Source organism: Eubalaena glacialis, chromosome 2 (genome assembly GCF_028564815.1).
Source record: "Eubalaena glacialis isolate mEubGla1 chromosome 2, mEubGla1.1.hap2.+ XY, whole genome shotgun sequence".
Taxonomy (NCBI): Eukaryota; Metazoa; Chordata; class Mammalia; order Artiodactyla; family Balaenidae; genus Eubalaena; species Eubalaena glacialis.
In genome coordinates, this window is record NC_083717.1 from 75231070 (window position 1) to 75243434 (window position 12365).

At 39.4% G+C, this 12365-nt stretch overlaps 1 protein-coding gene across 4 annotated transcripts in view; it reads left to right on the forward strand.

The window, feature by feature from the left end:
* Positions 1–12365, forward strand: part of LOC133085142 (nuclear receptor ROR-alpha) — a 593802-nt gene that overhangs the window by 556626 nt on the left and 24811 nt on the right. For all 4 annotated transcript variants that reach the window (XM_061182048.1, XM_061182046.1, XM_061182047.1 and 1 more), the window contains one exon: positions 1714–1799. Coding sequence is in view for 2 of the 4 variants with exons in the window: in XM_061182046.1 (XP_061038029.1) it covers positions 1714–1799 (86 nt within the window). In the remaining 2 variants the exon portion in view is untranslated. The remainder of the gene's footprint in view (positions 1–1713; positions 1800–12365) is intronic.

The window sequence follows — 12365 nt, forward strand, 5'->3', positions numbered from 1 at the left end:
GTGTTGTCTGATTCTTCTCTTCCTTAGGGGTTGGGGTAGGGGAGGCTGGTTCTCATTACAGACTAGTTAATTCCTATGGGAAAATCCTTTCAGCTGATATCACCTTTCAGAATTTCTCTACTACCACTTGGCTTTTATGAGTCTCTGAAAAACGTGGGGCGTAACCATCTCTCTCTAGAGCTGCAGACAATCTGTGGCACAAAACTTTGCCTTAACTATGTATTAAAAATATTGGAGAAGCCGTAAGTGTGAAACATTATTAGAGTTTAGATTTCATAAAGAATTTTCCTTGAAGAAATCAAGCTAGGCTCTAAGATGAGGAGGCCGACTTGAAGATGATGGTTTTTGTGAAGCGTGATCTTATAACATATTAAGTTGCATAACTCAGAATAGACATATTAGATAGTGTACAAAGATGCCACTGTTGGGGTATTAGAAGGCTTTAGGATTATGGCACATTTATTGGAGGTGAGATTTTGAACAGTCTCTAACTCTGGATAGTGAAACTCCGGATGTCAACCCTAAAAGTGACTGATAGGCAAAGGACTCACTAAAGGCACTGCAGTACTTCGTTAGACTAGTCATTGCTTTGTGTGAGGCGTGGCACTAGGTAGGGGCTTTATGAAAATGAAATATACTTGGGCACTTGCAACTGCCTTTGTGTGTGTGACTTAGTAGGTAATCTGACATGATATCCAGTAGTGAAAACCATGGAAAATAAATTGAGTGTAATGGAGCATTCCAGGTAAACTGGTGAAAGTTGTCATCCTGTATATGCAGCTCAGTGTTCTTTATTTCACATATAAATTGTATTTAATAGGTGGTCCAAGTACTTTGTTTTGCCTGATTATTCTGTTCCTTAGGGGTTTTTTTAATCCTTAATTATGCTCTTTCCAACTCTGCTCAAGATATAATGTGTTTGCTTGGAAACGTGCTTTAACATATTTGAGAACTTTGGTGTAATATGTATGAATTATTTGGTTATTCTTCCAGTATGAGGTAACTGTAAGTAATCAGTTGGACAGAAACACACGCACGATGTACCAGAAAATCAATTTCCAGTGTAAAGAACTCTGAAGCTACATATTCTATTTGTCTGGATTCATCATTATTAAATTCAAATAGGATATGAACTTTATGGTTGAAAGGTTTTGATCGTACACAAGTGGACTAATTTTTTAACACATGGCAGGTACATTCATTAAGAAAAGATGAGTAAGGAATTCTTACCATCATATGTAACTTATTAATATTTAGAATTGAATCATTTTCCTAAGTAGTCTTGGCTTTTTGGAGTCTATTTTTCTCCACCAGCCAAGCTACCATGCTCGGCCAAGACAGGTTTATGACCTTTTAAAAATAATGATGGAAAATGAGATCGGAGGAAACATTTTAGTATCTGCTTTGCTCTGAGGCCTAAACTGCGAACTCTCCAGTTCTTGAAGGCTTTGAAATGCTGATTCCAGCCTTCTTGTGTGTTCTTAAACACCTCCTCAAATGACCCATTTTAATAACCCGAAAGCTATTATATAACGAGCAGCCATAATTTAGTCCAGGGCTCTAGGGGGACCCTCACAGTTCAGCAATGAATAGTTAATGCAGTAGAATGGTTAGCAGGTTATTAGTTTTCACTATACAAATGCTGATCAGGGAACGCTTTTATAAGGTGTTTAAAAGAAAATGTAATTAACTGGTTACGTGCTTCTGTTGCAGCTCAAATTGAAATTATTCCATGCAAGATCTGTGGAGACAAATCATCAGGAATCCATTATGGTGTCATTACTTGTGAAGGCTGCAAGGTAAGCCTTTTTAATTGTTGTTGTTGTTTCTATTAACGTTAGGATGTATCTTCGTGACTTCTATTTTTTACTTCTACTATGCCTACAAATTCAACTCCTTGGCATTTTGAGTGACGAGAAACGACAGGACAGAATAAATATTTGGGTGTTCATTACAATCAAGGAAGTTATATATATTTTTATGCCTCCCATCACAATAATGAGAGACTGGAGAAAAGTATTCGAGCATGGCTTGTTTGTCACTTCCAATCCCAGAATTGATTGAACTGATGAAAAAATCTCTTTGGTTATCTTTTTTCAAAAAAGAGATGACTCTAGACTTCTGTAAGGTCCCTGTTATAAGCTTTATAAGAAGGCGTTTCCAAGAAGTTTAATGGGAATGTGATTGAAAGTCTTATTGCTGGCACACAGATGTTGACACATCTGGCCAAATCACGGCAAGGTTTTTAGAAAGCACTGAGTTCTGGTCCTGGGGCCGCCATTTGTCCCTATTGTTTTGGGCATGTCTTCATCTTTTAGTGACTCTGTTTCTTCATCTGTAAAGTGGCATTCTTCCTACCTTTTAGAACTATTCCAAGAATAGAAATGATAACTGTAAATAAAAGTCCTTATAAACTGAAAAGTGCTGTTTAAATCTAATAGTCTTATTGCTGTTGTTACTATTTTAATTATTACTGATGCTGATCTCAGGGCAACATGGACAGCACATGCAAAATGTGGGAATGGAAAATAGAGATGTTTATCCTAATCATTCAAGACCCCCGAACCTAGATTGCCTCCGTTATTCAAATTTCAATTTATTAAGATTTAAATCCTCCTGCTTATCTTGAAAGGGCCTTGAGACAGCTTATAGGATAAAACAGTGCCAAAAAAACAGGAGAGAAGCTATTTAGACATGCAGGAGGCCTCTGAGATAGTTGTTTGCCACTGAACCAGGCCTGAATTAGCCCTAAAGCGTTTGGAGGCTGAAGCAAAAAGTAAAATCCACAAACTTGGTTAGCTTTTGTTTAGTGAAATTAGAGAAATACAATGTCATAAAATACAAAACCACCTTCAGACACAAATAACTACTGGGAGACTTCAGGGAAATTTGCCTTGTAATTTCCTTATGTCTTTGTTTTACTGTTAGTCATCATAACACTTGCCACTTTGTACCTATACAAATGCTTCATATTGATCCTATCTTGGGGAAGCTTGAGATTTTTGCACACCACCTACCATACTTCATTATCCAGAAATCCATCTCGGAACAGAAAAAGGACATTATCAGAAAAACTGATGAAATCCAAATAAAGTCAGTGGTTTAGTTAGTAGCACTGCACCAATGTTAATTTCTTAGTTTTAATAAATATAGCATAATTACATAAGGTGTTAACATCAAGGGATGCTGGATGAAGGGTATAATGGAAATCTCTGTGCAATCTTTGCAACTTATTACTAAATTTAAAATTATTTCAAATTAAACAGTTTAACAAAATAAAAAAAAAAAATTCACCCACCTTTAGGAATAGAGAGCTTTCTACTCAAAGGGGATTTTGAATTATTCATCTCTGTGGTACCCTCAAGACCTCAAGGTTCTGGATTACCAAGGAAAAAAATTATTTCCTCAATTTGTCCTCCCTCCAAATTAATTAATGAATTAAAATTAAACAAAATAAAATCAACTGCCTGGCCTATGTTATCCCAAGATGTAAGCAAGAGAGGTACCTGCCTGTGACAACTGTCCCTCCATTGATTTGGGGGGGTTAATTCGGCTGATGTGGCTGGGCAGCTGTCACACTGCACCCTCACCCACTCTGTGTACGCACCTTCTTATCACTGGTAGAGGATGGCATGGTCTTTCTTGCTGAAGGGTATATAGACAGCAGTGCTCCCCTACCAGGAGTTCCAAGCAGACTTGATTTTTGTGCATTGCCTATCACCTAGGTAATTTTCTTAAGTGGTCTGGGTCCCAGGGATTAACCACGTGTGTACCTTCATGCTGTTCACGAAACTGATCGCTCTCTCTGTGTCTGTCAGTAATGCCACATGTAGTTTTATGTGGCAAATTGAATATGATACCTAGGAATGGCGCGCAGGGCAGGACCAGGGAGAAGATGGGGGCTACTTCATAGGAAACACCTCAACAATTCAGAATATTAATTAACAACACGCTATTCAATAAAATCTGAATTCTCTGAGTACCACTGTGTTTACTGAGGCATAAACAATGTGTGTTTTCTTTTTAACCCAATGTTTATTTATGACAAAAATAAAAGCAATAAGAAAACAAAGGGCAGCTATTATTTCACTGTTGTCATTTTTCTAGATTCCCTTCCAGATCTTGTACAGCCTCAGTGCCAGCGTGTTTTTCGGTCATCTGCGGTTCTGCTTCTCTTTCCTATTGACTTTATACAATGGAAATCACAAAAACAATCAATTAAAACTTCATTTTATTAACAGATTGGGCCTGCACCCAGCCTGGGACCTATACGGTAGTATGTGTTTATATTCGATGCATATAGTATTTGCCCTGCGTCATAGTTTCTGCTACAACTAACTTTTTTTTTTTATTGAAGTGTAGTTGATTTACAACGTCATGGTAGTTTCAGGTGTACGGCACAGTGATTCAGAATCTTTTTCAGATTCTGTTCCCTTACAGGTTATTACAAAATAATGAGTAGAGTTCCCTGTGCTATACAGTAGGTCCTTGTTGGTTATCTATTTTATATATAGTAGTGTGTACATTACAACTAACATTTTTATCTCTAGTTGCGGTGAAGTCAAGAGACTTCTTTTGCCACTGATGCTAATGATTTATCATGTTCTAACCAGGTGAAGGTGGTTGTATCATGACAAATTATAAATAATTTGTCTCTGTAATAGTATCATTAGACTTAAGGAAAATTTCTGATTAGATATATAAATAGAAATCTAATGAGAGAGAAAAAGTGACTCAGTCATTTTCTGAGCTGATCGCCTTGTGAATGTATTTTAAATTGCATTTTAAAATCAACAACCTGAAACCACAAGAAACCAGAGAACCTATTTAATTGCTGAAATGATTCTCTTTCACCACATACTTGCTCAAGTAAGCATTGCACATGAACGGCAAAAGTGGTGGACGTTTTGGTAGCTCTTTTTCTGGTTCCTGAGTATTCCCAGCTCACCCTCTCCAAATCCCTTTGGCCCTGTGTAGAGAGACGGTATAGTGTCAGGCTTATGCTCTGACTCTGGAACCAGACTGCCTGGGTTCAAACTCCAGTTCTGCTATTTACCAATTTGAGCAAATACCCACCCTCTCTGTGCCTCTGTTTCCTCATCTGTAAAATGAGGAGAGTAATTGTAGTTACTTCCTATGGTTATCACGTGCATATAGGTAAAGCACTTACACGAGTGCCAGGCACGTAACAAGCACACATTGAGTGTTGGCTCTTGTTATTATCATCCCTGGGCAAACTCCTCATGTCTGAGTAATGTGCTCTGTAGAGTCAGATACTATTTCCAGGATATCTGTGGGTCCAGTCTTGATTTTGTGACCATTTGTGATTTGTAATGTAGACTCTGCCAATAAAAACAGCGAAAATAGGAGCACCCCCTTGGGTGTTCTATAAGCACTGTTTGGAGTCCAAAGACATAGAAGACCGAATCCTTCCCTCGAGCTTCTTACAGTCTAGTTGTAGAGATGAGGCCTTCATAGCAAACGAAGAACTAAATACTAGAGTAAGGCCTCGGTCTGTGATGTGACCCAAGAAGCACACATCCACTAGGCAGCCAGAGCCTAAAAATGGGGAAGTCTTGGTTGTATAACCCGGTTTGACTGGAGCAGAGAGTCACTTTCTGCAGATAGTGGAAGATAAGGATAGACAGGTATGCCATTCCCAAATTTTGAAGAGCTCTGTTATGCCAAGGTTTTTATTGTAAAATTATTTTCCGTGTTCTTTGGAGATCATGAAGGAACAGTGTACGAGCACTGGGCCAGCCCTGAATATTGCATTTCAGAAGACCATTGAATCCAGGCCTGCAAGGGCTTAGTTCTGCCAGTAAAGACGTTCCTGAGCTCTTGGAACAGAATTTAGTCCCAGCCCTGGGTGAGCACTAGCAGGGGGTGTAAGGTAAGCTGGGTAGGCCTGCCAGGGAGGAGGGGCCGGGTCATGGAGAACGGGGACAGCAGAAAAGGCCAGAAATAAAATGAAAGGCTGCAGATGTTAGGGTTAAGGTTCGATCTTCAGAGCGAATACAAGTGCTGAAGTGTTTATAGAAAAACGACGACTGGTTGAGGCTTTCTTTCGAGAAATGGTTCTGTTTATCATTCAACCTCATTTCCTAGCTTCAGTATTAGATACAGTGGCTGCTTAGAGGAGGAGGATGAAAAATTTATCTCAAGATTAAAAAAACACACACACAGAATTTTTAATCCATATCTTTTTAGACTTTGGGCCTCTACCATAACTTTTTTCCCCAATTTTGTTGAGAAATAATTGACATACATTACTGTATAAGTTTAAGGCGTTCAGCATGATGGTTTGATTTACGTATCTTGTGAAATGATCACCACAATAGTTTCAGCTAGCATCCATCTTCTCATGCACAGTTGACCCTTGAACAACACGGGTTTGAACTGCATAGGCCCACTTACTTATACTCACGTGGATTTTTTTTAATAAACATATTGGAAAAAGTCGTAAATAAATATGAATTTCTTTTTAACATTATCTTTTCATTTTTGATGTCTAATGTTGGTAATACATATAACATCTCCTTTATCGTATATGACAATATGGATGTAGATACTGACAGACATAAACTTATGGTATTGATAAATACAGTACGGTACTGTCAATGTATTTTCTCTTCCTTACGATTTTTTTAATAATATTTTCTTTTCTCTAGCTTACTTTATTGTAAGATTATGGTATATAGCACATACAACATACAAAATTTTTGTTAATCAACTGTTTATGTTATCAGTAAGATTTCCGGTCAACTGTAGACTATTAGTAGTTAAGTTTGGGGGGAGTCAAAAGTCAAACTCGGATTTTTGACTGCATAGGGGTCTACAAACCCTAACCTCCGCATTGTTCAAGGGTCAACTGCAGATACAATAAAAAGAAAAGAAGAAAGGGAAAGAAATATTCTCCTTGTGATGAAAACTCTTAGGATCTACTCTTGTAGCAGCTTTCCTTTATATCATAAAGCAGTGTTAGCTATGATTATCATTCAACTATAGCTTCTTAAATAATAATGTACAGTTGAGTATTGAAGTTAGTGAATTGATTTCTGATTACATCTAAGACCCTTTGCCTCGTGATAAGTCTAAGAATAGAGTCCATTCATGTGTCAAATATTTATTCATCAATTAATACATTTAAGATGATGTCTTATGCAAAGCTTCCTCTTCCACCCAGGAAAGGGAGAACTTGGAATAGTTTCTTCACATTAACAAATATGCTCTCTGAAATTAACAATAAAAAGTCTTTTCAAAGATATCGAGAATGTATAATTGGTACTTTTTTTTTCCTGAAAGAGTTAAAGCATTTTCTGGAGCTTTTTATGTATTAGGTTGAAAACCATATCCATAAATGTTCCTTTTAGGCCCAAATTGTTTTTTAAAGGATTCTAATATTTTTATTTCAGTTGTAAAATATCACTAGGCCTGGATCAACTTGTCTGCTTTTCAGCATTGGTACATTCATACTCAACATTTTTACTTTAATATTTTATAACACTTGGCCCCAGTATTAGAGCTAGCCATTTAAAATGAAAATTAGACTTGGCTTTTTATTACATCCTGTGACATCAGAGTTTCACTTCTGTTATATACAGGTGATAAGAACAAATTTTTTATTTAGCAAAATCTTCCAGGCCTGTGATGAAATAAATGGACAAGTGGTAGGATGTGTTAAACCCCAATTTGCATCAAGATGATTTGAGGGGTTTTTTTTTGTATTTTTCTAGTTTCTTTGGTTTGGTCTTAATCGTGCCTCAGCTCACAGAAGATGCTGGGCTTCTGACCTTGTCATAGATAGGGTCTAACATGGTGTCTGGCTCAAAGTAGGGCCTCTCATGCTTGCTTGGGAATCACTGTTGCTGAATGTGCCCACTGGATTGGATCTGAGGATGGCAAATCACCGTATGGCAAAGCAGACATCTCCACTTACCAAATATAACACATGAGGTCAGCTTTAATCAGAGATCATTTGCATATACAATTCTACGGGGAGGCCAGTCACTACTGAACAGGAAAGTAGTTGAGGAGCTCCACATTTCCATGACTTATTGCTGCCCGATGCCTGAGTGTGGGACCATACCAGCTCACTTTGGAGAATGAGGTTTCCTGTTTTTTTTTTTCTAAAGAACAAATTTCCTTCTTATTTGCTTCCTTTGGGACTGTTATTCCTGTCTCCTCCCCCCATTTTAATAAATTTATTTATTTATTTTTGGCTGTGTTGGGTCCCCGCCTCTGCACCAGGGCTTTCTCTAGTTGCGGGAAGCGGGGGCCACTCTTCATCGCAGTGCGCGGGCCTCTCACTGTCGCGGCCTCTCTTGTTGCGGAGCACAGGCTCCAGACGCGCAGGCTCAGTAGCTGTGGCTCACGGGCCCAGTTGCTCTGCGGCATGTGGGATCTTCCCAGACCAGGGCTCGAACCCGTGTCCCCTGCATTGGCAGGCAGATTCTCAACCACTGCGCCACCAGGGAAGCCCCCTCCCCCCCCATTTTAATTTTATCATTTCTTCGGCCTCTTCCTCTCTCTGATTTTAATCTATGCATGCCCTCTCTTTCCCCCTCAATAAAATTAAGTTGCCAGTTATCTTCTTTCTTAACTTTAAATCCTTAACTTTCTGCCCACGTTTATCCAAAGATATTTCTTGTTCCTCACCCCCATACTTCCGAACATTCCAACAGAAACTTCCCAAAATAAATAAAATTGAAACAGAGTGCATGCCTCCCCAACTAGGATTCTCAGCTCATCTCAGCCACAGAAATGGAATGAGAGGGATTCCCACGTCCATAGTCCCCCAAATACCAACATTTCCGTTGGATTGGAAAATACAATAATCCACTCAGGCATATGAGCATTCACCATAAATCATAGAGTTATGAATAAATCTTGGTTGTCAAAAGCAAATGTGTAGCCGTTCCAACGCGTCTGCCATTAGAATTCAGCAAGGCAGCTGTCAGCTGTTTTCTTGTAATTAAACAGCCAATGAGCAGCTAATTAAGACATATGTGTATACAGAAGTGGAAGTGGGTATGTTAATGAACTGTAGGAATCAATTCATTAAGTGAAAATTGTCAAAAGACCAAACATCAGATCAGCATTTCAGCCTGTGCCTCACTGGGAAGGAGCCCCGAGCCGGAGGGGAGCCCCTCAGAGCTATACCCCACTCCACCCCAGCACCTTTCCAGCCACACCCACAGGTCTCTGTGCAGCCAACACCCTCTTGGGGGCAAAACTATTAATAACCCCAATAGGAAATGCCATGTCTATTTCAAAGCTTTTTATCAAGGAGACCTAGCAAAGGAGAGCGTTTTCCTACTTGTGTAAACCTGGTATTCGATACCCTATAAAATGCCATCTCCCTCACCTTGTGTTTGAACCATTACATGGAACTTTGTACAACTGAGAAGTGGGGCATTTTTACTTGTTTGTTTTGTTGTTTATCTGTTTCTGTTTGGTCTGCCCCACATGTTTGTCTGGATGCCTTTTTGGATAGTGTATTAAGAAGTCTCTGGCCTTTGGGTTAAGATGCACCCAGGGTTCAGGGATTCAAATCCTGGCTCCTCTCCTTACCTGCTGTGTGACTTTGCATACATGGTTTAACCTCTCTGAACTGTCATTTTCTTATTTGTAAACAGATATAAAAATACCTACTTTGCAATGTTGTTGTGAATTGCAAATAAATCATGGTTGCGAAGTGTCCTCCACGGTGCCCGGTATAGAATAGGAGCTCAGCATAATGATTGTCACCACTGTTTTTATCACAGGCATCATTTTTCCTCTGGTCATTCATTTCACAAGTGTTTGTTGACTGCTCCAAGTACTAAGTTAGCTACTGGAAACAAAGAAACAAAGCTGTCAGTGAGGGGGACAAATTAGTAGTACAGCAAGTTAAGGGCTATGAGGGGTGTAGCTACAGGGCTGTAGGGGTGTACATGGGAGGGACCCCTCAACCAGCCTTGGGAAGGGCAAGGTCAGAGAAAGTGAATCCTCAAGAGAAGAGGAGAACTTCCAGGAAGGTTGCGGGGCCGGGGTTGGGGGGGGGTGTGTGTGTGGAATCCTTTGAGGAACTGTGGACACAGTGGTTTAGGTTTGGCCAGAGTGTGACTTTGAGAAGAGGAGAGAGCTGCCTGGACGGGTGGTCATAGCCAGGTCATCAGTGAGGAGCCATTGAGGGCTCATAAGCAGGGAAGGGACTTGATCAGGGTTCTGTTTTTAGAAACAGAACATCTTCGGTGACTGTGTGAGAATGGATTGGAGGGAGTAAGGATGGAAGCAGGGAGCAGTGGGGAGGCTGTGTAATAACCCATTCAGGAGGTGGTAGATGTGGGAACCTGAGAAAATTGCAGTAAAGATGGAGAAAGGTAGATGGATTGGGGAAACATGAAGGTGACCAGAAACAGCCTAACTTAGTGAGTGCATGGATGTGGGTGGCGAGGAGGCAGGGAAGCCCATCTTCGTGCCTCGAGTATCTGGGTGATGGTGGTACCCTTGACTGAACAAGAAAACACTGGAGGAGAAGAGGCTGGGAAAATGGTCAGTGGGTCGGGAAATGTTCTGTTCGGAATGAAGATCAAGACATTCAGTATGTATTGAATGGGTAAACAACAAGGTCTTACTGTATAGCACAGAGAAAAACTCTACAGTATTTAGTATCCTATGATGAACCATAATGGAAAAGAATATTTAAAAAGAAGGCATATATATATATATATATATATATATGTGAATCGCTTTGCTGTACAGCAGAAATTAACACAACACTGTAAATCAACTCTACTTCAATTAAAAAGAATAATAAAGCCATTCAGCTGAAGTTTCTGGAGACTGTGTGTGTATGTGTGTGTTGGTGATGGGGGTGACAGGGCTGTAGAAGGCCAGGCCATGACTTTGGGTGCGTGCCTGTCCAGCATATGGGGGAGCCACTCAGACAGCCTGGTGGGAAACGAGGGGTCCAGCCAGGACTGGGCTCAGTCCAGTCACGTGCTGGTTAGTTTTTAGCAACCAACAGTGTCTATATGTATGTCCATAACTTTAGTGTATATGTCACTGATGTAATTTCATACATTTTATAAATAGTAAAATCGACAATATTATAAACAGAGAATATAGTATATAGTATATATATATAGTATATAGTATATATATATACACTATATTATATATACTATATAGTATATATATAGACGGCCGATTCTCACGGAATGTGCTCATTGATTTTTGCTGAACTCTCACATCCATACCTATGGTTGCAGCTGACGAAAGACTGTAGCACCAACGTGATTTTTCGTTTACATTAATGAATAAGAGGAAAGTGAAACAAGGAAAAACATGTTTTGGAACTTCACTCATTCGTCAGTGATGACGTGAGCAACTTCTTTGCTGAATCAGATAATAGTTTTTAAAAACTGGAAGAATATTTCTTTACATTCTTTTTTCGTGCTCTTCACAATGTGAATGGCTACAGACATGACATTTTTAAATTGAACCCACGTCATTATCATTTTCTTCATCACTTTTTAAAAATTTTTATTGAATTATAGTTGATTTACAATGTTGTGTTAGTTTCAGGTGTACAACAAAGTGATTCAGTTACATATATATGTACATATATCTATTCTTTTTCAGATTCTTTCCTCATATAGGTTATTACAGTGTATCGAGTAGAGTTCCCTGTGCTATACAGTAGGTCCTTGTTGGTTATCTGTTTTTATATAGTAGTGTGTATATGTTAATCCCAAACTCCTAATTTATCTTCATCACTTTTTAAATCTAGACAGTAAGCAGAGCCATAAATCAAGGCCTGATCCATAGCACTTGTCAATTTCTGTGGCGTAAATACTCTCAGCACATGGTCAATTTCAAACCTCCCCACAGGACACTCACTGCACGCAGGATAAGGAAGAGGTGCACAGTAGCACACCGTTATGCAGTGAGCTACCATTCAGATATAATTGATGTAAATAATCTCAAAAACAGGGACAGTAGCAAAATAGTAATAAAATAATAAGTTAATGTTTAATAATGGTGATGTTTAACAGTTGGTTCACGAAATTCCTGAAATGTTAACATTCAACTCTTGCAACCCCGTATCAGCCTTCTCCCACACCCATGGCCTCAGTCCCTGTCCTGGGGAGCTCCAATCTAGTGGAATCGATGAAAAATTTCATAGTGTACAGCCAGATTGTTTTTTTTAAAAAATTAGGCAATAAAAATTTCCAGGGCTTCCCTGGTGGCACAGTGGTTAAGAATCCGCCTGCCAGTGCAGGGGACACGGGTTCAAGCCCTGGTCCGGAAAGATCCCACATGCTGCGGAGCAACTAAGCCCGTGCACCACAACTACTGAGCCTGTGCTCTAGAGCCCG